We start from the raw sequence: 27,042 nt of genomic DNA, 5'->3' as shown, positions 1-27,042 counted from the left end.
CCACGTCTGGCCCAGAATTTAAGAATATACTTTTATTCAACGACGAATTTGTTTTTAGTTTTTTGAGAAGAGTCTGGCTCTGTCACCCAGGCTGGAATGCAGTGGCGCAATTTCATCTCACCACAACCTCCACCTTCTGGGTTCGAGCGATTCTCGTGCCTCAACCTCCCAAGTAGCTAGGACTATAGGCACATGCCACCACACCTGGCTAATTTTTCATATGTTTAGTAGAGATGGGTTTCACTATGATGGCCAGGCTGGTCTCAAACTCCTGACTGCAGGTGATCCACCCGCTTCTGCCTTCCAAAGTGCTGGGATCATAGGCATGAGCCACCTTGCTCGGCCAGAGTTTTTTAATCTAAGTACTTCCATGAAATAAATCCCAAATGTGACATTTAGGTTTCTCCAGTACAATTTATTATTATTATTATTATTACATTTTAGCTTGCATTTACTAAGTGTCATGGAAATATTATACTCAAAGTAACAGAGCTCCAGAGAAAGACCATTAACTAAGAAAGAACAGTTTCACTTTCTTAGCATGTCAACTTCTAGTTAGCCTGCTTGCCTCCGCACCACAGATGCTTGTCTTCTTGTGGTTGTTACCGTATAATTGTCAAGCCAAAGCTTGAATTTACATGTGGCATCAGGCCAAGTCTGTGAATCCATGAAGACAGGCCATCAACTGCACTGAGGGTACAGCCTGCTGAAGGGTCCTTTCTTGACAGTCAATGATGATGAATCTGGAAAAACTGTCTATTCTCTTAGGAGAAGAAAATATACCCCACCTAAAGTCGCAGCTACCATTAACAAAAAAAAAAAAATTAGCAAAGGGAAAGAATCAATAATAAGGACAGTAAATATACTCTGAGAATAGAGTAAGTACAATTTACACACGCTGGAGTAAATAGTGAAGCTTCTGAGTCTAAGCTCATTTTTAAAATTCTGATAAAAATTTACTCAATTACATTTTATACAGTAATATTTAGTGAATTTGTCCAAAAAAGCTATGTTTTAATTTATGTGTAAAAATAAGAAAGGATTGTCTCTGGGCAATAAGAAAGGAAGAAAGCCTTGCTAGAAATAATAATCTCACACAAAAGGCCAGCTGACATAAGAATACTATAATAATCAATATATTTTCTTTGTATTTACAATAAAATCTATCTGTTAATACTGTGATAGAAAAAATAATCAGTCCACATCATGTAGTAAAAACAGGCTTTTGAGGATGATTATACCTCTCATAATAAAAACATACAAGGATTTCTCACAGCTAAAGAACTTTTCAACATGACAGTCATGGGTGAAGGCAAAACTGACAGAGCACTTTAGATCAGCTATGTCCTAGAACCAAGGAATCAAGGGCATTACCCATTAACCAAGCAGCAAAAAGCACTTTCATTTTTCCAGAACTATTTAAATATAGTAGTTGCCATGTGATCAGTTAATTTTACTTTGTGAGTTAGAAAAAGTAAAGACTAAATTGGGAAACTGCATTAAGTAATCAAAAGCAGCTCCAAACAAAAAAGCCATCAATAGAAACAAAAGGCATTTTTCTAGGTGTATCATGCATAAAAAGAATAATTACATATTATTATTAAATGTATTCCTTAATAACCAGATTAATAAATGAGGTAAAATTTAGTCATTGAACAAATACACTATATTTAATCACTTGTGTTTTGCTGTTATTGTTTAAAATGATTAACTTAATGTCTAAAAACTACAAACTCTTGAGTGTTTGCTTTTTAGAGTCCCTTTTGAGATATTAAAGAGCCATAACAAATTATCTGAATATAAATTCTCAATACCATGGCCGGGCGCAGTGGCTCAAGCCTGTAATCCCAGCACTTTGGGAGATGGAAGTGGGCAGACAGCCTGAGGTCAGGAGTTCAAGATCAGCCCGGCCAACATGGTGAAACACCATCTCTACTAAAAATACAAAAATTAGCTGGGCGTGGTGGCACACACCTGTAATCGCAGTTACTCAGGAAGCTGGGCCAGGAGAATCACTTGAACCCAGGAGGCAGAATCTGCAGTGAGCCGAGATCATGCCACTGCACTCCAGCCTGGGCAACAGCAAGACTCCATCTCAAAAAAAAAAAAAAAAAAATTAACAATACCAAATATGACACAGTTCTATAATACCAATTTTGTATATGCACAGTGGAAATACTGTAAAAACTACAAGATAAAAGAAAACAGACTGGCCAGAACTTTAAATTTCAGACTAATCCATGATAAAAATCTAGAAGATAAAAAACAAAAATGAAATTAACAAAATAGACAACTTGATATCCATTCCATATTCAGTCGTCTACTAACATGCAATTTCCAAACAAATCCATTACCTCAAAAGAGGAAGAAAATGTAAATCTCTTTTTAAGTTTTCCAGTTTATGCTCTGAAAAAAGCCTAACATTAACAAAACTTGCAACACTACTTTTAAAAATCTAGAATTTAAGAATATCTATTTTAGTTATTAAAGAGAAAAAATATTCAATTAAATCAAATGAATTAGCTGGATCAACAATTTCCTACCACACTACTATTATCTATAGCTACCCTTGGTATAATACTTTATGTCTAAGATGTCTACCTTAACTATTGATAGCACTTTTCACAGTATACCAATTTCCATTTTTACTTTCTTCTCCCCTTATCGTTTAAATGTATTACTTTAACTATCTGACAGGAAATTTTATTTTACAAATTCCTTGTTTAATTACTGAAGAGGTGATTTTAAAACATAAATGGATGCACCTGTTAATCCTGAGATGGTGATGACAGCAAAACTAAAAACCAGATGATTATTTTTACTCAAATTTCTGCTTTAGTTTTTTTTGGAAGATGACTGGCATAATAGAAAGCACAGCCAAGATCATCAGAATAAATATTGAGTTCCAGGAAACAGCTTCTCCTGCTGTTGTAAGTTGATACAGTGTTGTTCCTGCCTTAATGGCTACAAAAGAAGGAGGTGCAACACCTGAAACAAAAAATAAAAAGATACAGTAAAAACCACCAACTGTTTTTAAAAAATTAAAATTTTCTGTGCGCATAGTTTCTTAAAAGAATACAGCTATTTTCATTTTGCGAAAAAAAATTAAGAATTTAAAGCTCAAGTTTATTTCCACATAAAGAATTCAATCTTTCCTAATCACCTCTTAATGATCTTTTTTTTATTTTTTATTATTTTGAGACGGAGTTTCCCTCTTGTTGCCCAGGCTGGAGCGCAATGGTGCGATCTTGGCTCACTGCAACCTCTGCCTCCTGGGTTCAAATGATTCTCCTACATCAGCCTCCTGAGTAGCTGGGATTACAGGCATGCGCCACCACACCCAGCTAATTTTGTATTTTTAGTAGAGATGGGGTTTCTCCATGTTGGTCAGACTGGTCTTGAACTCCCGATCTCAGATGATCTGCCTACCTCGGCCTCCCAAAGTGCTGGGATTACAGACGTGAGTCCCCGTGCCCAGCCAGGATAATGAATTTTAAAAACCCAAGACAAGTGCCCAGAGAATAATTTTACATTTATCAAAAATGCTTCCCCCCCACACACCCCCCAGTTTGACTCTATTGCACAGGCTTGAGTGCAGTGGCGCAATCACCACTCATTGCAGCCTCAGTCTCCCCAGGCTCAGGTGATCTTCCCACCTCAGCTTTCTGAGCAACTGGGACTACAGGCATGTACCACCATACCCAGCCAATTTTTGTAATTTTTGTCAAGAGAGGGGGTTTTGCCATATTGCCCAGGCTGGTCTCTATAACTCCCAGGCTCAGGCAATTCGCCCACCTCAGCCTCTCCAAGTGCTGGGATTACAGGCATAAGCCACCACACCCAGACTATCAAAAACCTTAAAAGAAAAAAAAGGCCTGGCACAGCGGCTCATGCGTGTAATTCCAGCACTCTGGGAGGCCAAGGCAGGCAGATCACTTGAGGTCAGGAGTTTGAGACCAGCCTGGCCAACATGGTGAAACTCCATCTCTACTAAAAATACAAAAATTAGCTGGGTATGGTGGCGCACACCTGTAATCCCAGCTACCTGGGAGGCTGAGGCAGAAGAATCACTTGAACCCAGGAGGCGGAGGTTGCAGTGAGCTGAGATCACGCCACTGAACTCCAGCCTGGGTGACGGAGAGAGAAAATGTGTCAAAGGACAGGGGAGGGGAGGGGAGGGAGGGGAGGGCAGGGGAGGGGAAGGAGGGAAGGGGGAAGGGGGAAGGGGGAAGGGGGAAGGGGGAAGGGGGAGGGAAGGAAAGGAAAGGATAGGAGAGCAGAGAGAGGAAAGCAAAGGAAAGCAAAGGAAAACGGAAAGGAAAGGAAAAAAGGAGGGAGGGAGGGAGGTCTCTTCTAGCAATTTCAAGTTTAAGATACTCAAAGTGTGAGTAAAGAGAGCAAAAGTACATACAGAATGATGGCATTTCACTAAAAATCAAAACAAAGGGAAAGATATTACTTTAGCCAAAGCTGAAATTAAATCTCTGCCTTTCACCTGTAAAATGGAGACAGAAACAAAAATTCTCTCTTTAGATTCCACGGATATTACATTTAACAAAATTAAAAATTCCCCATGCTGATGTCAGTCTGTCAATTTTTTTTTCTTTTCATTCTTTCTTTTTTTTTGAGATAGTGTCTTGCTCTGTCACCCAGGCTGGAGCGGAGTGGCACAGTCTCGGTTCACTGCAACCTCTGCCTCCCGGGTTCAAGAGATTCTCCTGCCTCAGCCTCCTGAGTAGCTGGGACTGCAGGCACCTGCCACCACGTTCAGCTAATTTTTGTATTTTTAGTAGAGACAGGGTTTTACCATCTTGGTCAGACTGGTCTTGAACTCCTGACCTTGTGATCTGCCCACCCTGGCCTCCCAAAGTGCTGGGACTACAGGTGTGAACCACCGCGCCCAGCTAATTTTTTTTAAAGTAGCAATAAATAATTGATTTTGGTTATTCTTTTCAAAAAGAAATATTCTCACAAGAATTAAGCTTTCATAGGTATTCAATATGTAAGAAATCTGCTCATTTTTTTTTGACATCTGAACAATTCAACTTGAACTGAAAAGAAAAGCAAAACACTCCTACAAATAATCATGAGAATTCACAAAATATATAAGTAATCTTCATGTCCACTGATTAATTTCAAAATTAAGGCTGGGCACGGTGGCTCATGCCTATAATCCCAGCATTTTGGGAGGCTGAGGCGGTCGCATCATCTGAGGTTGGGAGTTAAAGACCAGCCTGACCAACATGGAGAAACCCCATCTCCACTAAAAATACAAAATTAGCTGGTCGTGGTGGTGCATGCCTGTAATCCCAGCTACTTGGGAGGCTGAGGCAGGAGAATCACTTGAACCTGGGAGGCAGAGGTTGCAGAGAGCCGAGACAGCACCATTGCACTCCAGCCTGGGCAATAAGAGCAAAACTGTCGGCCGGGCGCAGTGGCTCAAGCCTGTAATCCCAGCACTTTGGGAGGCCGAGGCGGGCGGATCACGAGGTCAGGAGATCGAGACCATCTTGGCTAACATGGTGAAACCCCATCTCTACTAAAAATACAAAAAATTAGCCGGGCATGGTGGCGGGCGCCTGTAGTCCCAGCTACTCGGAGGCTGAGGCGGGAGAATGGCATGAACCCGGGAGGCGGAGCTTGCAGTGAGCCGCGATCGCGCCACTGCACTCCAGCCTGGGCGACACAGCCAGACTCCGTCTCAAAAAAAAAAAAAAAGCGAAACTGTCTCAACAACAACAAAAAAACAAAAAACACACACACACAAAAGCAAAATCAAGTATTATTTCTTTAAAAGCAAGAATGTTGATCATTGCTTTCTCCATACTTTTGATAACATCCACAATAAATGCTGGTCTCAATAAAAGGAAAAATAGGATCAATTCTCTCCCGAAAATTCAAGTTCAACATTTTAATACTTCATCAGGATACAAATTTGCTGCCGGGCATGGTACCACACGCCTGTAATCCTAGCACTTTGGGAGGCCAAGGTGGGTGGATAACGAGGTCAGATCAAGACCATCCTGGCTAACAAGGTGAAACGCCATCTCTACTAAAAATACAAAAAATTAACTGGACATGGTGGCAGGCGCCTGTAGTCCCAGCTATTCAGGAGGTTGAGGCAGGAGAATGGCATGAACCCAGGAGGCGGAGCTTGCAGTGAGCTGAGATCGTGCCACACTGCACTCCAGCCTAGGCGACAGAGCAAGACTCTTGTCTCAAAAAAAAAACCAAACAATCAAATAAACAAAAAAAACTCCAAAAAACACAAAGGAACTATTTTGCCAAAGCAACATTAAAAAAAAAAAAGAAACGGCTGGGCGTGGTGGCTCATGCCTGTAATCTCAGCACTTTGAGAGGCTGAGGTAGGAAGATCACAAGGTCAGGAGTTTGAAACCAGCCTGGCCAACATGGTGAAACCCCATCTCTACTAATAATACAAACATTAGCCAGGCGTGGTGGTGTGTGCCTGTAGTCCCAGCTACTTGGGAGGCTGAGGCAGGAGAATGGCGTGAACCCAGGAGGTGGAGCTTGCAGTGAGCCGAGATTGTGCCACTGCACTCCAGACTGGGCGACAGGGTGAGACTCAGGGAAGGGGAAGAGGAAGGGACATAGGAGAAAATTGCTCAAAAAAGGCAATTTGATTTTTTTTCCTCTCCACTTAGAGGGACTGGAGGTTATAGGTCCTGCTTAACTCTCTATTATTAAAACGATATACAGTAGAAAGTGCTCTTCTTTAAAGAGGCAACACAAAAATAACCTAAATCAACACAGTGCAACAAACACTTCTGAGTATCTATTTATACAGCCAGACTTTGTGCCCAAGAGTTCTAGATGGCGCTGGCATATCTGCAGAGAGCATACATGCAATCTAGATCAGCTGGACACTGTTAGATATGTACACAGTGAGCTCACACATGGCAAGAACCAGAGGCCTTACCTAGAAAAGTACCAATAAAAAAAACTTTCAATGGCACGTTTATCACAGGAGATGTGATATTAATAAACCAATTAGGCAGAAATGGTGTTATTCTCAAAAATATAATGTAGTTAATGAGATGTTCTCTATGACGTTCAACCTGTCATAAGAAAGAAAATAATTAGCATCAGATTGAGGAAAACTTCAAAATAAGTCGCTTAATATAAACACCTTATTTCAAATTCTCATTCCTGATACTTTAGAGCATACCCAAGACAAATGATCAGGCTGGCATGGTGCTTCATGCCTGTAATCCCAACACTGTGGGAGGCCAAGGCAGGTGGATCACCTGAGGTCAGGAGTTCGAGAACAGCCTGGCTAACATGGTGAAACCCATTTCTACCAAGAATAGTGGTGGCATGTGCCTGAAATTCTAGCTACTTGGGAGGCTGAGACGGGAGAATCTCTGGGAGGCGGAGGTTGCAGTGAGCCAAGATGCATTTCAGCTTGGGCAACAAGAGTGAAACTCTGACTCGAAAAGAAAAGATCAAAAAAGGCCAGTGGTGACTCATTCCTGTAATCCCAGCACTTTGGGAGGCTGAGGCAGGAGGGTCACCTGAGGTCTGGAGTTTGAGACCAGCTTCGCCAACATGGTGAAACCCTGTCTCTACTAAAAATACAAAAAATTAGCTAGGCGTGGTGGCATGTGCCTATAATCCCAGCTACTCGGGAAGCTGAGGCAGGCAGGAGCATTGCTTGAACCCGGGAGGCAGAGGTTGCAGTGAGCTGAGGTCATGCCACTGCACTCCAGCCTGGGTGACAGAGCGAGACTGTGTCTCAAAAAAAAAGAAAAGAAAAAAATGCGCTGAGAGTTGGCTGATACAAGTGTTTCAATAACACATACACAGAATACTGTATTAACATAAAACGGATAGGTATCTAATTATGTGGATGCCTTTATACTGACACTTTGACTTCTCTGCTGATTGAATTTACTAGGATAAAGAATTAAAATTACCATCACAGGTCTAAAACATTTGTATGTGAAATTATTAACATTCATATTTGCCTACCACCTATTTTCATTTGGTCAGAAGATAGTTGTTATTACTTGAGTTAACTTAGGAAATAATTTGTGTTGGGTTAATACATGTAGCTAATTCATGCAGGCACTAAACACAGACCTTCCAATTAACGAAGAGTTACATCAAATAATTTAAGAATATATGTTTACCTGCTGTGACCATTTTACTGCTTTCTCTGTTAGGTATTTGTATACAACTGGTCTCCCAACTAAATAGGAAAGCATGTAACAAAAAGAGGCACCAAGTCCAGAACACTGGAAAACAAAAAGAAGCCATAAGCATTTTGTATTTTTCTGTCTTACTCACATTGATTTATTCACCTGAGTAAAAGCTCAATTAATTTACTTCTTTCGGAGGTGGGGAGGGTACTCTGCAAGACATCTCTTGTGCAGAGATGATCTAGTACTTTCTCAGACCAAATTGTACCTCAAATGAGATCAGCTAAAACAAACTGGCACTTGTGATTACACCTTGTGACTATATCCAAATAATTAATGCTAGGCTTTAGCCTAAGAATAAAATTTCAGGAGCCAATTTCCAACCTCCTCCCGACCCCCACAACTTCTAAGCCTGAAAACACCACCACCTCTGGCCCTAGGACTTAACTCATTGTGCTCACCAATACTCCTTTGGACTGTCGCAGTTACAAAATCCAATAGGAAAGAAAAGCTAACATATAGCTTATAAATGCAACTAAGTTTATAATTGGTCTGTTCTGGGGGAAAAACAAATTGTAACACCTCCTTGTGAAGGGACTTTAACTCCTCTTAAACTAATGAGTTTATGCTTACATAGACTAGTGGGATTAAAATATCATCATCCTCATCATTCTATTGTCTTTTTTTTTCAGTCTCCCAATTTTATTTTTTCATACTTACCAAACAAACAAGAAATAAGGCTAGTGGAAAGGGATAAAGAAACCCTGAAAGTATACTGAGAAATATAGAGCCTGGAATAGCAAATGTTTGCAAGCTGGTAACTTTTAAGTTAAGGATTAGAACACAATGAAGTGGAATTTTAAAAGACAAATGTAACATTTCGGGAAAAAAGTATAAATACAGAAATTATCATATAATGAGATTATATCCAAAGGTTTAGCCTCTAAGTTGACCATTTACTAAACAGTATCATAAATACTAGCAAGTGTGCACTACTAAAAGGTTTCCAAGACAAAAATCCAGTATGTACTAGATAGAGAGGAATTGGGCACTTTGGGGGAGGAAAAAAGAAAAGGTCTTCCGTAATCTTTCAGTGCTTCTCTAATACATTTTACTCCCAAATGTTTTCAGGGAAATCATGTACATATAATTATTTCTAATCTAATTATGAAGATTTACCTAAATTCACTACTCATTTTAAAGGAAAAGGAGCTACAAGAGAATTAACAAAATAAGAAAAATAAAATAAGAATAGAAATTATAAAATATAGTAAAAGTCACAAATCTTATTTTTGAGAAGGGGTCTTGCTTTGTCACCGAGGCTGGAATGCAGTGGCGCACTCATGGCTCACTGCAGCCTCAACTGCCCAAGCTCAAGCAATTCTCCCACTTCAACCTCGCAAGTAGCTAGGATCACAGACGTGTGTCACCATGCCAATTTTTATTACTTGTAGAGATGAGGTCTGGCTATGCTGCCCAGGCTAGTCTTGAACTCCTGGGCTCAAGTGATCAGCTACTGCTCATCTTCACTTCCTCAGAGGAGATTCTCTCCTTGATCCCTGTGACCTGCTTTACTATTCCACTATGCTATTGAAACTTCCTCATAGCCAATAGTAATAACTTTTTCTTAACAGTCACCTTTCAGTGATCCCTGCATAGGATTAGACTTCATCCTGCATGAAACATGGCTTCAGTGAACTGTACTTTTTCTTCTACATTACAGGTAATTTCTTCTCTAGATTTTTCTCTTTGCCCTCAAATCTGAAATTTCTCTAATGTTCTGTTAGTCACACTCTCCTTTTCCTTTGATAAATTTGGCAATTTCCATGGCTTCAAGTATCAACCACATATAGTACTAAAACTCGAAACTCTCTAATCAATCAGCCTCAAATTTTCCACCTGTCTCCTACATGTATCTGTTAAAAACAAAATACACACACACACACATTTTGGGTTAAGATTGTATTATATGGGCCGGGTAGGGTGCCTCATGCCTGTAATCCCAGCACTTAGGGAGGCTGAGGCGGGCAGATCACGAGGTCAGGAGATCGAGACCATCCTGGCCAACATGGTGAAACCCTGTCTCTACTAAAATACAAAAAATTAGCTGGGCGTGGTGGTGGGCGCCTGTAGTCCCAGCTACTCCGGAGGCTGAGGCAGGGGAATGGCTTGAACACGGGAGACGGGAGATTGCAGTGAGTCGAGATCTCACCACTGCAAGCCAGCCTGGCAACAGAGCGAGACTCCATCTCAAAAAAACAAAATGAAACAAAAGATCATATTACAGATAGTTTCACACATATATAAATGTAGAAATACTCAATGTAAATGATGAGTTGATGGGTGCAGCAAACCAACATGGCACATGTATACCTATGTAACAAACCTGCAATGTTGCACACATGTATCCCAGAACTTAAAGTATAATAATTAAAAAAAAAAAGAAAAGAAAAGAAAGCAACACTCCAAAGGATGAAAGGAGATAAATGGAAATTTTCCCTTGAGGAAATTGAGAGAGGCAGGAATAAATGAGGACAAGTTCCCAGGAAGTGTTTTGTTGTTTTTGTTGTTATTGTTTAATGCAACTTTTTTTTTCTTTTTTTTCCCCTAAAATTTGGTGAAATTCCTACTTGTCTGAAAAGGAAACCTAAAATTAGAGCTGAAATTGGGGGAAAAAAACAAAGTTGAGAAACTAGTGTCACGATGCCCTATATCAACATATTTCAGGCTGGGTGCAGTGGCTCACGCCTGGAATCCCAATACTTTGGGAAGCTGAGGGTGGATCACTTGAGACTAGGAGTTGAAGAACAGCCTGGCCAACATGATGAAACCCCATCTCTAATAAAAATACAAAAATTGGCTGAGCACAGTGGCTCACGCCTGTAATGCCAGGTACTCAGGAGGCTGGGACACAAGAATCACTTGAACCCAGGAGGCAGAAGTTGTAGTGAGCCAAGATCATGCCACTGACCTCTGGTCTGGGCAATAGAGTGAGACTCTGTCTCAAAAAATAAAAATAAAAATAAGGCTGGGTGCGGTTGCTCACGCATATAATCCCAGCACTTTGGGAGGCCCAGGTGGGAGAATCATGAGGTCAGGAGTTCGAGACCAGCCTGCCCAACATAGTGAAATCCTGTTTCTTACTAAAAATACAAAAACTGGTCGGGTGCACTGGCTCACGCCTGTAATCCCAGCACTTTGGGAGGCCGAGGCGGGCGGATCACGAGGTCAGGAGATCAAGACCATCTTGGCTAACACGCTGAAACCCCGTCTCTACTAAAAAAGCACAAAAAATTAGCCAGACGTGGTGGCAGGCGCCTGTAGTCCCAGCAACTTGGGAGGCTGAGGCAGGAGAATGGCGTGATCCCAGGAGGCAGAGCTTGCAGTGAGCCGAGATTGTGCCACTGCACTCCAGCCTGGGTGACAGAGCGAGACTCTGTCTCAAAAAACAAAAACAAAAACAAACTAGCCGGGAGTGGTGGTGCGTGCCTGTAGTCCCAGCTACTTGGGAGGCTGAGGCAGGAGAATGCTTGAACCTGGGAGGCGGAGGCTGTGGTAAGCCGAGATTGCGCCATTGCACTCCAGCCTGGGTAACAGAGTGAGACTCCATCTCAAAAATGAATAAGTAAATATAGGCCAGGTGCAGTGGCTTACGCCTGTTATCGCAGCACTTTGGGAGGCCGAGGCAGGTGGATCACCTGAGGTTAGGAGTTTGAGACCAGCCTGATCAATATGGTGAAACGCTATCTCTACCAAAAACACAAAAATTAGCCGGGCATGGTGGCACGCTCCTGTAGTCCCAGCTACTCAGGAGGCTGACACAGGAGAATGGCGTGATCCTGGGAGGCGGAGCTTGCAGTGGGCCGAGACCGTGCCACTGCACTCCAGCCTGGGCGACAGAGCGAGACTCTGTCTCAAAAAAAACCAAACAAACAAAAAAACAAAAACTAGCCGGGAGTGGTGGTGAATGCCTGTAGTCCCAGCTACTTGGGAGGCTGAGGCAGGAGAATGCTTGAACCTGGGAGGCGGAGGTTGTGGTAAGCTGAGATCGTGTCATTGCACTCCAGCCTGGGTAACAGAGTGAGACTCCATCTCAAAAATGAATAAATAAATATAGGCCAGGTGCAGTGGCTTACGCCTGTTATCGCAGCACTTTGGGAGGCCGAGGCAGGTGGATCACCTGAGGTTAGGAGTTCGAGACCAGCCTGATCAATATGGTGAAACACTGTCTCTACTAAAAACACAAAAATTAGCCGGGCATGGTGGCACGCTCCTGTAGTCCCAGCTACTCAGGAGGCTGAGACAGGAGAATTGCTTCAGCATAGGAGGCAGAGGTTGCAGTGAGCCCAGATCGCTCCACTGCACTCTAGCTTGAGTAACAAGAGTGACACTCTGTCTCAAAAAATAAATAAATCAATAAAATAAATAAAAATAAAAACCCCACATTTTTCAACATCCAAATTGTTTAATGTCATTAAAATAATTCCTTTTCTGCCAGGCATGGTGGCTCACGCCTGTAATCCCAGCATTTTGGGAGGCTGAGGTGGGTGGATCACCTGATGTCAGGGGTTTGAGACGATCCTGGTCAACATGGTGAAACCCTGACTCTACTGAAAATACAAAAATTAGCTGAGCATGGCGGCAGGCACATATAATCCCAGCTACTTGGGAGGCTGAGACTGGAGAATCACTTGAACCCAGGAGGTAGAGGTTGCAGTGACTAGAGATTGCACCATTGCACTCCAGCCTGTGTGACAAGAGCGAAACTCCATCTCAAAAAAAAAAAAATTGTTAAAAATGATGATTATTTTTACATCAAGAGGTAATGTCTTTCATTAACTGAGAAGATCTGGAAAATAGTTTGGATAAGAATAAAAGATATTAACAAATCAGAAATGAAAAATTAAACTCCACAATTTGCAAAATTAAGCACCCACAGCATAAGCAGTTTGAAATAAAGCTATTTTCCTGACTAGTTAAAATGTAATATATTTCTATAAAATAAATACCTATCAAATTGTAAAAAAAATTCATTCCTTTGAATAAGTATCTTAAGAATTTTTACAAAGGAAACAAGGCAAGAAAAAAATCATGAACAAAGGAGATTCATAATACGTATCTATAAAAATTAACACATACCTCCAAACCTAAGAGAACAATTATAAAAATACTATTTTGACTAGTAATTTAAAATACTTATATAAACTAATATCATCAGTTAATTAATACAATTATAAATCAAACCCATAAAATAATATGCAGTAAAGGAAAATGTTTGATAAGTGAAAAAAGCAGAATACAAAAGAACCAAAATAACTTGTGATAATATTCAGACATAAAAACAGTTCAGGGCCGGGCGCGGTGGCTCAAGCCTGTAATCCCAGCACTTTGGGAGGCCGAGACGGGCGGATCACGAGGTCAGGAGATCGAGACCATCCTGGCTAACACGGTGAAACCCCGTCTCTACTAAAAATACAAAAACTAGCCGGGCGAGGTGGCGGGCGCCTGTAGTCCCAGCTACTCGGGAGGCTGAGGCAGGAGAATGGCCTAAACCCGGGAGGCGGAGCTTGCAGTGAGCTGAGATCTGGCCACTGCACTCCAGTCCCGGCAACAGAGCGAGACTCCGCCTCAAAAAAATAAAAAAAAAATTAAAAAATTAAAAAAAAAAAAAAAAAAAAAACAGTTCAGGAAACAGGATTAAAGTGATAATTTGTTTCCATTTCAAATTTTCAATTATTTAATATTGTTACACTGCAACAACAAATTTTAAAAGGAAAATATGTATAAATGAAGAGCAGACCTTTTACACTTTTTCTTGAACAAAATTAGAAAACATGTTTTCAGTTAAAAGGATACAAAATATATGTAGCAAAATAAGCTACAAGTACTTGAACATAAAAGGTGTCCTTATATTTGGATAAAACTTTTCCTAGAGCCTTGGCATCATCCATATCTCTGGGAATCTTCATATTCACTCTTTCTTCTCTAAAGAAATAAAGTGAAAAATTTTAGAACAGAATTTTGCCAAGATAATATCAAAGTCAAGTTCACGACATGAAGTTTTATCCAAAATGATTTGATGCCTTGATCTGTTAAGTCTAAATTAGCAATTTTTAAGTTTAAAAGTTTATAATGTTTTCTTCTGTTTTGAGACATAGAGTCTTGCTCTGTTGCCCAGGCTGCAGTGCAGTGGTGGAATCTCAGTTCACTGCAATCTCTGCCTCCTAGGTACAAACAATTCTCCTGCCTCAGCCTTCTGAGTAGCTGGGATCACAGTGTGCACCACCATGCCCAATTAACTTTTATATTTTTAGTAGAGAGGGAGTTGCACCATGTTGCCAGGCTAGTCTCAAATTCCTGTTCTCAAGTGATCCTTCTGCCTTGGCCTCCCAAAGTGCTAGGATTACAGGAGTGAGCCACCGCACCTGGCCTATAAATTATTATTAATTTTATTTTATTTTTATTATTTTTTTGACACAGAGTCTCACGCTGTGTGCCCAGGCTGGAGCGCATTAGCGTGATCTCGGCTCACCGCAACCTCCACCTCCCGGGTTCAGGTGAGTTTCCTGCCTCAGCCTCCCAAGTAGCTGGGATAACAGGTACATCCCACCATGCCTGGCTAATTTTTGTATTTTTAGTAGAGACGGGGTTTTACCATGTTGGCCAGGCTGGTCTCAAACTCCTGACCTCAGGTGATCTGCCCACCTTGGCCTCCCAACGTGCTAGGATTACAGGAGTGAGCCACTGTACCCGGCTATAAATTATTTTTTAATGCTTTAATATAATTTCACGAGACAGGCAATTTTTTCTTTTTAATGTCTCAGCAGAATGAGACAGGTAATTTATACATGAAAGTTCTGGATGACACAAACCAAGGGTTAAAGGCATTTGTTCCAACATCGAAATAAATTTTGACTTGAATATAAGAAATGAGCCACTGACCAGGCACGTGGTGGCTCACGCCTGTAACCCCAGCACTTTGGGAGGCTGAGGCGGGTGGATCGCCTGAGGTCAGGAGTTCAAGACCAGCCTGGCCAACATGTTGAAATCTCGTCTCTACTAAAAATACAAAAATTAGCTAGGTGTGGTGGTGCACACCTGTAATCCCAGCTACTCGGGAGGCTGAGGCAGGAGAATCACTTGAACCCGGGAGGCAGAGGTTGCAGTGAGCTGAGATCGTGCCACTGCCCTCCAGCCTGGGCAACAGAGTGAGACTCCGTCTCAAAAAAAAAAAAAAGAAAAAAAGAAATGAATCACAGATGTTAGTATATGAAAAACATTTAACATCATTTTGGGTAATCCTGATGATAAACCAAATAATAATTTACAATGAAAATTAAGTAAAAATGTAACAAATTCATAGTTTATTTTCTTGAATTCACAAAAAACTGCAAGTTTTCCATTACTTTTACCCTATATTTGGCACTTTGTTTGGAACTGAATGACTTCTTACTTAGGGAAGCCTCGAATAATCACCTTTGTGTTTCATGCATATTATGATCGTTTTTTGTTTGTTCTACAGGCAGGCTCCCATGCTCTGTCACTCAGGCTGGATGGAGTGCAATGGCACGATCGCAGCTCACTATTACCTTCATCTCCTAGGTTCAAGCGATCCTCTCACCTCAGTCTACTGAGTAGCTGGGACTGCAGGCACGTGCCACTATGCTCTGCTAGTTTGTTTTTTTTGTTTGTTTTTTTTTTTTTTGAGACGGAGTCTCCCTCTGTCGCCCAGGTAGGAGTGCAGTGGCCGGATCTCAGCTCACTGCAAGCTCCGCCTCCCGGGTTTACGCCATTCTCCTGCCTCAGCCTCCCAAGTAGCTGGGACTACAGGCGCCCACCACCTCGCCCAACTAGTTTTTTTGTATTTTTTTTTTTAGTAGAGACGGGGTTTCACCGCGCTAGCCAGGATGGTCTCGATCTCCTGACCTCGTGATCCGCCCGTCTCGGCCTCCCAAAGCGCTGGGATCACAGGCTTGAGCCACCGCGCCCAGCCTCTTTTTTTTTTTTTTTTTTAAGACAGTCTCGCTCTGTCACCCAGGTTGGAGTGCAGTGGCGCTATCTCAACTCACTGCAAGCCCCGCCTCCTGGGTTCACACCATTCTCCTGCCTCAGCCTCCCAAGTAGCTGGGACTACAGGCACCTGCCACCACACCTGGCTAATTTTTGTATTTTTAGTAGAGATGGGGTTTCACCATGTTAGACAGGCTGGTCTCGAACTCCTGACCTCTGGTGATCTACCTACCTCAGCCTCCCAAAGTGCTGGGGTTACAGGCACGAGCCACCAAGTCAGGCCACTCTGCTAGTTTTAAAAATTTTATAGGCCGGGCACAGTGGCTCACACCTGTAATCCCAGCACTTTGGGAGGCCAAGACAGGTGGATCATGAGGTCAGGAGTTCAACACCAGCCTGGGCAGCATGGTGAAACCCTATCTGTACTAAAAATACAAAAATTAGCCACGCATGGTGGCACACACCTACAGTTCCAGCTACTTGGGAGGCTGAGACAGGAGAGTCGCTTGAACTGGGAGGCGGGGGCTGCAGTGAGCCGAGATTGCACCACTGCACTCCAGCCTGGGTAACAGAGCAAGCGAGACTCCATCTCAAAAAAAAAGTTTTTTGGCCAGGCGCAGTGGCTCACGCCTGTAATCCCAGCACTCTGGGAAGATAAGGTGGACGGGTTGTCTGAGCTCAGGAGTTCACGACCAGCCTGGGCAACAAGGTGAAACTTTAGTCTCTACTAAAATACAAAAAAATTAGCTAGGTATGGCGGCGTGTGCTTGTAGTCCCAGCTACTTGGGAGACTGAGGCAGGAGAACTGCTTCAGCCTGGGAGGTGGAGGTTGCAGTGAGCTGAGACTGCACCACTGCACTCCAGCTTGGGCAACAGTGAGAATCTGTCTCAAAAAAAAAAAAAAAGTTTTTTAGACAGATAGGGCCTCGCTACGTGACCTAGGCTGTTCTCAAACTCCTGGATTCAAATGATCCTCCCACCTCAGCCTCCCAAAGTGCTAGGACTACAGGCAGGAGCCCTCATTTGTTTACATGGTAAAAAAAATTTAACTGAGCTATGACTGGGAACAGTGACTCACACCTGTAATCCCAGCACCCACCATGTCTCTACAAAAAAATTTAAAAACTAGCAGAGCATGGTGGTGCAGGCCTGTACTCCTAGCTACCCGGGAAACTGAGGTAGGGGATCGTTTCAGCCCAGGAGGTTGAGGCTGCAGTGAGCCGTAATTGTGCCACTACACTTCAGCCTGGGTAACAGAGCAAGACCCTGCCTTAAAACAAAACAAAAAAAGAGGTGTGAGCCCCAGTGCTGTTTTCTCAAGTCAAATGAGACACCCAGTAAACTAAAGGTTCCTACTTATGAAATTTATAAAACTAAAAAGACTCTAGGCTGGGCACAGTGGCTCACGCCTGTAATCCTAGCACTTTGGGAGGTCAAGGTGGACAGATCACATGAGGCCAGGAGCTCAAGACCAGCCTGGCCAACATGGCAAAACCACAACTCTACTAAAAATACAAAACTTAGCCAAGTGTGGTGGCGCAAATCTGTAATTCCAACTACTCGGGAGACTGAGGCAAGAGAATTGCTTGAACCCAGGAGGTGGAGGTTGCAGTGAGGTGAGACGGCACCATTGCACTCCAGCCTGGGCAACAATCTCGAAACTCAGTCTCCAAAAAAAAAAAAAAAAAAAAAATTGTGGGCTGTGCACAGTGGCTCACGCCTGTAATCCTAGTACTCTGGGAGGCCAAGGTGGGCGGATCACTTGAGGCCAGGAGTTTGGGACCAGCCTGGCCAACATGGTAAAACCCCATCTCTACTAAAAATATAAAAATTAGCCAGCCATGGTGGCGTACACCTATAATCCCAACTACTCAGGGGGCTGAAGCACAAAAATCCCTTCAACTCAGGAGAGGAGGCAGAGATTGCAGTAAGCCAAAATTAATACCACTGTGCTCCAGCCTGGGTGATAGAGTGAAGAAAAGAAAAAAAATGAAAAATGAAGAAAAGAAAAAAAAAAAAAAAGAATTGTGATTGAAGGCAATTTGGAGAAAACATGACCTTCCTGATACTTTTTTTTTTTTTTGAGGCAGAGTCTCGCTCTCTCGCCCGGACTGGAGTGCGGTGGCCGGATCTCCGCTCACTGCAAGCTCTGCCTCCCAGGTTTACGCCATTCTCCTGCCTCAGCCTCCCGAGTAGCTGGGACTACAGGCGCCCGCCACATCGCCTGGCTAGTTTTTTTTGTGTGTTTTAGTAGAGACGGGGTTTCACCGTGTTAGCCAAGATGGTCTCGATCTCCTGACCTCGTGATCCGCCCGTCTCGGCCTCCCAAAGTGCTGGGATTACAGGCTTGAGCCACCGCGCCCGGCCCTTCCTGATACTTTTAAAACACATTTCATAGTTCTCCATTACCACATCAGGGCCCTGGCTGAAAGTCTAACTACATCTTAGTAGTCCTTTATATAATCTACGATTATACCAGGGTGATATTACCAGGGTTTAATAGCTCTGGAATATTTTGCCCTTCTAAAATGTATTTCCAGGCTGGGCACGGTGGCTCACACCTGTAATCCCAGCACTTTGGGGGGCCGAAGCAGGTGGATCACCTGAGGTCAGGAGTTTGAGACCAGCCTGGCCAACATGGTGAAACCCGTTTCTACTAAAAATACAAAAATTAGCTGGATGAGGTGGCCCACCCCTATAATCCCAGCTAATCGGGGGCTGAGGCAGAATTGGTTGAATCTAGGAGGCAGGGCTTACAGTGAGCTCAGATCACGCCACTGCACTCCAGCTTGGACGACAGGGCAAGACTCTGTCTCAAAATACATATATATATGTGTGTGTGTGTGTGTGTGTATTTTAACATATATATTTAACATATATATAAAAAATACACAAATACGTATGTATTTCCACATGGGTTTTGCCGTGTTGCCCAGGCTGGTCTCACACTCCTGGACTCAACCAATCCATCCACTTCGGCCTCCCAAAGTGTTGAGATTACAGGCGTCAGCCACTGCACTTGGCCTTAATCCACTTTCATCTTACAAATATCTATACATTTTCAGTTTATTTCTCAGTATACTTACTCACTAAGCTGAGGAAAATTTTTATATACCAAAAACATAACAAAAGCTGCAGATAAGAAAATGGACACCAATATGAGGAGCGACATTCCTGCTGATCCAGCTTCTGCCCAGGATTTTTCTGGAAGAAAAAAGAAGGTATAATTAAGATAAATATAAAGAAAGACATGCCAGCAAGTAATTTCTGTAAATGCTTTCCTTCCAGATAATGGTGTGTACTTTTGCCTAAAACGATGTGACATTAAATTTAAGCACTGGGCTGGGCGTGGTGGCTTACGCCTGTAATCCCAGCACTTTGGGAAGCCGAGGCAGGCAAATCACTTGAGATTGGGAGTTCGAGACCAACCTGACCAACATGGAGAAACTCCGTCTCTACTAAAAATACAAAATTAGCTGGGCATGGTGGTGCATGCCTGTAATCCCAGCTATCTGAGAGGCTGAGGCAGGAGAATCGCTTGAATTCAGGAGGTGGAGGTTGCAGTGAGTGGAGATAGAGCCATTGCACTCCAGACCGGGCAACAAGAGCAAAACTTCATCTCAAAAAAAAAAATTAATTAAATTTAAGCACTGTATAGTACTTGAAGTTCATTAACTGGACATATTACTTTTGGGGGATATATCCATTTTAGAAGTATGAAAAAGCAGAACACCAGACTCTGTAGCACTGGCTTATTGAGAAGCCAAAGGGGAAAAAAAGAACATTGTTCTAAATGCTCTAAATTTTATCACATACTGTCAATTTCATATTTCTATACTGGGAGCCAACAGCATAGACAAAATGGCCCTTTTGGAAAAATGAGGTAATTTGGCAATTACTTCAACTGTTTTAAGAACACAGATATTCACAAATGCAACTGGAGAAATGTTACATTTTCTCTTTATACCAAATGCATCGGAATATAAACTTGAATCTCAAATGTTTTGGGTACCTCTGTAACTCCAACAATGGGAGAATATTTGTAGTCCCACAAAAGGTAATCTCAGTATTAGCTTAAAAAATTATATGAATGATAAAAGTACAGAATGAGATTCAGGAAACAGTAAGTAGAAGAAAGTACAGGGCTGTTCTGCCAGGAACTGGTCAATAGCACGGAGGCCAGGACAACTTTACATTGTGCTCACTGGGGAAGAGGTAGGAGTGGGTGACTCAATTTTTATTTTACCATTATCCCTTGTGTACATTGATAATACTCAAAAGTATTTTAAAATATGTACACTATATGTCCGGGCACGATGGCCCATGCCGGTAATCCCAGCACTCTGGGAGGCCGAGGTGGGCGGATCACAATGTCAGGAGATCGAGACCATCCTGGCTAACACGGTAAAACCTTGTCTCTCCTAAAAATACAAAAAATTAGCTGGGCGTGGTGGCAGGCGCCTGTAGTCCCAGCTACTTGGGAGGCTGAGGCAGGAGAATGGTGTGAACCCAGGAGGTGTAGCTTGCAGTGAGCCGAGATCACACCACTGCACTCCAGCCTAGGTGACAAAGTGAGACTCCATTTCAAAAAAAAAAAAAAAATGCATACTATAATTCAGATTTATGATTTTTAGTTCCCTTAGAATGGATTCAACTATTGCACAGGTGGCTTTCAAACATGCTTTTATGAAGTATCCTAAAAGTACTGAACTGCCTATACTCTACTACTTTAGCAAATCCTTCTTCATAAAAGTTTATAAATGTGTATTAGACAGCTGTCATTGCTGCTCTACCTTGTCTCCCTTCCCTTGAATTAACACCCTTCCCTTGTCCCATAAGGGAGCCAATCTCAGGAGCCCCTATTCTTACATTTTACCCTCCCAAACCCAGAAGGCTCTCTGTCCCAGGGTTGGACACTTGACCCAAGTAGAAACAAATCATTACTGGCTGACCAGATTTTCTCTTGATAATTTGAACTAAAAGAGATACTGGTTGTCAAGGGACAGTGGGACTTGGAGCTAAAAGGTTAAATGGTGAAGTACATAGTAAGCCAAAGTGGTAAGCCAAAGACATGTATCAGAAAACAGGAGAGGTTGGAACAGAAACCCAGAGAAGCAGAATTGGGAAATATAGCTAAGTTACTTGCTGATTTCTAATGTTCCACTTCCCCTGATGCCTAGCTCTATTTCTTGCTCATAAATGCCAGTGAGATTATTTCTTATATTCTTTTTCTCTTGTTTAACAATCTTCCTTTTTATTTTTCTTAGTTTAAACTGATGTCTAGGCCGGGCGCGGTGGCTCAAGCCTGTAATCCCAGCACTTTGGGAGGCCGAGACTGGCGGATCACGAGGTCAGGAGATCGAGACCATCCTGGCTAACATGGTGAAACCCCGTCTCTACTAAAAAATACAAAAAACTAGCCGGGCGACGTGACAGGCGCCTGTAGTCCCAGCTGCTTGGGAGGCTGAGGCAGGAGAATGGCGTAAACCCAGGAGGCGGAGCTTGCAGTGAGCTGAGACGCAGCCACTGCACTCCAGCCTGGGCGGCAGAACGAGACTCCGTCTCAAAAAAACAAAACAAAACAAAACAAAACAAAACAAAACTGATGTCTATTCCTTTCAACCAAAAAGTCTTGACTAAATAAAAGATAAGCTTCAAGGCTGGGCGCGGTGGCTCAAGCCTGTAATCTCAGCACTTTGGGAGGCTGAGACGGGTGGATCACAAGGTCTGGAGATCGAGACCATCCTGGCTAACCTGGTGAAACCCTGTCTCTACTAAAAAATATAAAAAAACTAGCCATGCGAGGTGGCGTGCGCCTGTAGTCCCAGCTACTGGGGAGGCTGAGGCAGGAGAATGGCGTAAACCCGGGAGGCGGAGCTTGCAGTGAGCTGAGATCCGGCCACTGCACTCCAGCCTGGGCCACAGAGCAAGACTCCGTCTCAAAAAAAAAAAAAAAAAAAAAAGATAAGCTTCATTTTATCCCTTGTCTCACTACGACAACTGGAATTAGTAAGATTTTGCTTACTTTTTCCCCCCCAAAGAGACAGGGTCTCCCTATGTTGGACAGGCTGGACTTGAACTCCTGGGCCCCAGCAATCCTCCCACCTCAGCCCCTTAAGTAGCTGGGACTACAGGTATGTATCACTGAGCCCTGACTAGGTATTGCTAAATTCTATGATGAACACATAGAGAAATAGAAACCAACTGGCTCCCTGCTATTGGTAGACTACACGAATCAGCATTATCAGGAAGCTTGATGGAAATTCAGATTCCCACTGAAGCAAAAATCTACATTTTAATGATATTCATGTGATCTTCACACACATTAAAGTTTGAAAAGCTAAAATCTGGCCCACTGTTACAAGTAAGAGGCCCAAAGAAGGAGACTGCACTATCTATTTATTAAAAAAAATTCCTGAGCCATAGTGGTGGTGGTGTACACCTATAGTCCCAACTACTCAAGAAGCTGAGTTAGGAGAATCGTTTCAGCGCAGAACTTTGATTCCGGCCTGGGCAACACAGTGAGACCCTATCTCTAAAAGGAACCAAATAATGTGAAGTGTATTTCCAAAGCATTTTGTTGTTGTTGTTGTTGTTTGAGAAGGAGTCTCGCTCTGTTGCCCAGGCTGGAGTGCAGTGGCGTGATCTTGGCTCACTGCAATCTCCACCTCCCAGGTTCAAGCAATTCCCCTGCCTCAGCCTACCAAGTAGCTGGGATTACAGGCATGTGCCACCATATCCGGCTAATTGTTTTTGTATTTTTGGTAGAGACGGGGTTTCACCATATCAGCCAGGCTGGTCCAAGTGATTCTCTTGCCTCAGTCTCCCAAGTAGCTGGGATTACAGACGTGCGCCACCACACCTAGCTAGTTTCACCATGTTAGCCAGGCTGGTCTTGAACTCCTGACCTCAGGTGATCTGCCCACCTTGGCCTACCAAAGTGCTGGGATTACAGGCGTGAGTGAACGTGCCCAGCCTCCAAAGCATTTTAATATCTATTTATAATTAACCTGTAATTTCTGTTGAAATAAGAATTGCTTAGGTTAGTGCTCTGATAATACTAAATATAAATTATTCTTACCTATTCATTAAATTTAGCAAGTTTTCTATAAGGTTTTAGTTATGTGAAAAACTAAATTATCTTTTCCCACTTTCAGTAAACAATCAATCTAACTTCCCAACTAGTCCCTATTCTTCTTCTTCTTTTTTTTGAGACGGAGTCTTGCTCTGTCGCCCAGCCTGGAGTGCAGTGGCCTGATCTCAGCTAACTGCAACCTCTGCCTCCCAGGTTCAAGTGATTCTCCCCTTTCAGCCTCCGGAGTAGCTGGGATTACAGGCACGTGCCACCAGGCCAACTAATTTTTGTATTTTTAGTAGAAATGGAGTTTCACATTGTTGGCCAGGCTGGTCTTGAACTCCTGACCTCAGGTGATCCGCCCACCTTGGCCTACCAAAGTGTTAGGATTACAGGTGTGAGCCACCACGCCCAGCCTCCAACCATTCCTTATTATTCTAACTTTGTTATGTTTCATGTTAATCTCAAAAAGAAGATTTGCTCATCTCTTATTTCTGAAATTTATTGCAGGAAGGAAGAGGATCATAATATAGCACAAAAGGTACCTTCGGTGGAACAATAAACCAAGCATGCCTGTCTCTTAGTACTCTAGTTCATTAACCCACAGACGTATTGATATGTATGCTTTTTAGGAGCACAGAGAATTAAAAACGTACTTTAAACATCTCAGGTAGGTCAAACCTGAAAAGGTCTCTGCAGAATCTTGTAATAACAAATGGCTAACTGTCCGTTACATTTATGCTCTGGTTACTATCTAATTTAATACATATCTTGAGGCCTCCTAATAAGTTATATTCACTCATAAGTTATATCCTCTAAAAAAAAAAGCATCATCAGTGAAAACTTCAAAAACATCAGGGTGTACTAAATCCAATTGAATAAAAAATGTTGTTCTGGTTTATAAATATAAATCCCATTTATTTATTTATTATTTATTTACTTTTATGAGACAGTGTCTCACTCTGTTGCCCAGGCTGGAGTGCAGTGGTGCAATCATAGCTCACTGCAGCCTTCAACTCCTGGGAGTTGAATGCCTTCAACTTCAATCCTCCTGCCTCAGCCTCCTGACTAGCTGGGACCACAGGTGCATGCCACCATGCCCAGATAATTTTTGTATTTTTAGTAGAGATGGGGTTTCACCATGTTGGCCAGGATGGTCTTGATCTCTTGACCTCATGATCCGCCCACCTCAGCCTCACAAACTGCTGGAATTACAGGCGTGAGCCACTGCACTCGGCAATTTTTTAGTTTTGTATTTACAGACCAGGTCTCACTATTTTGCCCAGGCTGGTCTTGAACTCCTGGCTTCAAGCAATCCTCCTGCCTCAGCCTCCCAAAGTGCTGGGATTACTGGTATGAGACATCAAACTGGGCTAGAAAACCTATTTAAACACAAACCATTTTCACAAGGCTAAAATAGTTATTTCTCTATTTTATTGAATAAAAAGCTATTCAATAAAGTAGGTAAGGAATGAGGGTAATAAAAGTATTGAGTTTTCTATAGGTTGACATCAAAGCAAAGACACATTATACACACAAGTAGCATATTATTTTTTCAGGACGTCCATTATGATAATTTATAATTATAGGCCAGGTGTGGTGGTTCAATCCTGTAATGGCAGCACTTTGGAAGGCCAAGGTGGGCAGATCGCCTGAGGTCAAGAGTTCAAGACCAGCCTAGTCAACAGGGTGAAACCCTGTCTCTACTAACAGTATAAAAAACTAGTCAGGCGTGGTGGCACACCCCTGTAGTCCCAGCTACTGGGGAGGCTGAGGCACGAGAATTGCTGGATCCCAGGAGGTGAAGGTTGTGATGAGCCAAAATTGTGCCACTGCACTCCATCCTGGGCGACAGCTATTAATTATAAACCAATCATAGATAATAAACTGTTTTGGAGATACACTTCACATTATACACTTCTTAAAGTTATGCTACTTCTAAATCCATCTAAAGGTATGCTACTTTTAAATCCAATTAACTTACCCCAGCCCAGTTTTAACTTACTTTCCTGCTAGAATCAGGAGCAGAGTATAAGAAAAACTAACACAAATAATTTAATATTATGAACATCTTTTAAAACCTTCAAAACCATTAATTTTTTTTTTTTTTGTAGAGGGAGTCTTGCTCTGTCACCCTGGCTAGAGTGCAGTGGCATGATCTTGGCTCACTGCAACCTCCGTCTCCTGGCTTCAAGCGATTCTCCTGTCTCAGCCTCCGGAGTAGCTGGGATTATAGGCACCTGCCACCATGCCCAGCTAACTTTTTTGTATTTTTAGTAGAGACGAGTTTTCGCCATGTTGGTCAGTCTGGTTTCGAACTCCTGACCTCAGGTGATCCACCTGCCGCAGCCTCCCAAAGTACTGGGGTTACAGGCGTGAGCCACCGCACTAGGGCATTCATAATTTTTTTATCCTGAAGATATCTGCATACATAAGAATGACTTTTAAGAAAGAATGGGCCGGGCGCGGTGGCTCAAGCCTGTAATCCCAGCACTTTGGGAGGCCGAGAGGGGCGGATCATGAGGTCAGGAGATCGAGACCATCCTGGCTAACACGGTGAAACCCCGTTTCTACTAAAAAATACAAAAAACTAGCCGGGCGATTTGGCGGGCGCCTGTAGTCCCAGCTACTCGGGAGGCTGAGGCAGGAGAATGGCGTAAACCCAGGAGGCGGAGCTTGCAGTGAGCTGAGTGAGATCCGGCCACTGCACTCCAGCCTAGGCGTGAGACTCCGTCTCAAAAAAAAAAGGAAGAATGATGGATCTTTCCCCCATTTCTTAGCAATTCTCTTTAGAACTTCTATCCAAGCTATGTACTTAAATATAGTTGTGATTAGGGCTGTCCGCTAAACATCTATTAAGTACCAAATGCTTTGTTCACTCTGTGCTCCTAAGAAGCTGATGCCACCATTAGCTAGCTAGATATTCCCCTTCCCCCGACAAGGAAGAGTAGAGTTAAAAGGGGCATTTAGTTTATAGGAAAGCAAGATCACTGGGCTAGAGTGAAGGCAAGATTCATAGAGTTTGTGGAAATTCTGTTGAAGATTAAAAGATGGGAAAAGGTGGAAGGTGCAGAGGCTCATGCCTGTAATCCCAGCACTTTGGAAGACTAAGACAGGTGGATCACCTGAGGTTGGGAGACTGAGACCAGACTGGCCGACATGGTGAAACCCTGTCTCTATTAAAAATGTAAAAAATTAGCCAGACACGGTGGTTGGCACCTGTAATCTAGGCTACTTGGGAGGCTGAGACAGGAGAATCGCTTGAACCCGTGAGGCGGAGGTTGCAGTGAGCAGGGATCGTGTCATTGCACTCCAGCCTGGGTAACAAGAGTGAAACTCCCTCTCAAAAAGAAAAAAAGAAAAAAAAAGATGGAAAAAGAGTCAGCTTTTGTTTTGTTTTGTTTTGAGATGCAGTCTCGCTCTGTCACCCAGGCTGGAGTGCAGTGACGCCATCTTGGCTCACTGCAACCTCCACCTCAGTCTCCCAGGTTCAAGCAATTCTCCTGCCTCAGCCTCCCAAATAGCTGGGACTGTAGGCGCCTGCCACCATGTCTGGCTAATTTTTGTATTTTTAGTATACACAGGGTTTCACCATATTGGCCAGGCTGGTCTAGAACTCCTGACCTCAGGCAATCCTTCCACCTCAGCCTCCCAAAGTGCTGGGATTACAGGTGTGAGCCATGATGCCCGGCCTGCAGTCAGCCTTCTATCCTGTACATATGCAGCTAAATATTTTAAAAGACTTAAATAGGTAATAGTCTTTTTTTTTTTTTTTTTTTTTGAAACAGGGTCTCC

The 27,042-nt window shown here is 42.8% G+C and overlaps 1 protein-coding gene across 6 annotated transcripts in view; it reads right to left on the bottom strand.

Moving 5' to 3' along the window:
* Window positions 1-394: 394 nt before the first annotated feature.
* TMEM41B (transmembrane protein 41B) overlaps window positions 395-27,042 on the bottom strand; it is a 33,819-nt gene continuing 7,171 nt past the window's right edge. For 3 of the 6 annotated variants that reach the window (XM_033204485.1, XM_033204484.1, XM_033204486.1), the window contains exons 3-9: window positions 19,259-19,376; window positions 14,019-14,147; window positions 8,883-8,976; window positions 8,154-8,258; window positions 6,941-7,079; window positions 1,975-2,988; window positions 395-800 (exon numbers count right to left, since the gene is read on the bottom strand). In XM_033204485.1, the coding sequence (XP_033060376.1) occupies window positions 2,819-2,988; window positions 6,941-7,079; window positions 8,154-8,258; window positions 8,883-8,976; window positions 14,019-14,147; window positions 19,259-19,376 (755 nt within the window). In that variant the 3' untranslated portion in view covers window positions 395-800; window positions 1,975-2,818. Of the gene's footprint in view, window positions 801-1,974; window positions 2,989-6,940; window positions 7,080-8,153; window positions 8,259-8,882; window positions 8,984-14,018; window positions 14,148-19,258; window positions 19,377-27,042 lie in introns of all 6 variants that reach the window. The other 3 variants (XM_033204483.1, XM_033204487.1, XM_033204489.1) reach the window with 3 other exon arrangements.

Source organism: Trachypithecus francoisi, unplaced genomic scaffold (genome assembly GCF_009764315.1).
Source record: "Trachypithecus francoisi isolate TF-2019V2 unplaced genomic scaffold, Tfra_2.0 Lachesis_group8, whole genome shotgun sequence".
Classification (NCBI taxonomy): domain Eukaryota; kingdom Metazoa; phylum Chordata; class Mammalia; order Primates; family Cercopithecidae; genus Trachypithecus; species Trachypithecus francoisi.
The sequence above is the reverse complement of the archived record's forward strand: the minus strand, read 5'-3'. Positions and strand labels throughout refer to the sequence as shown.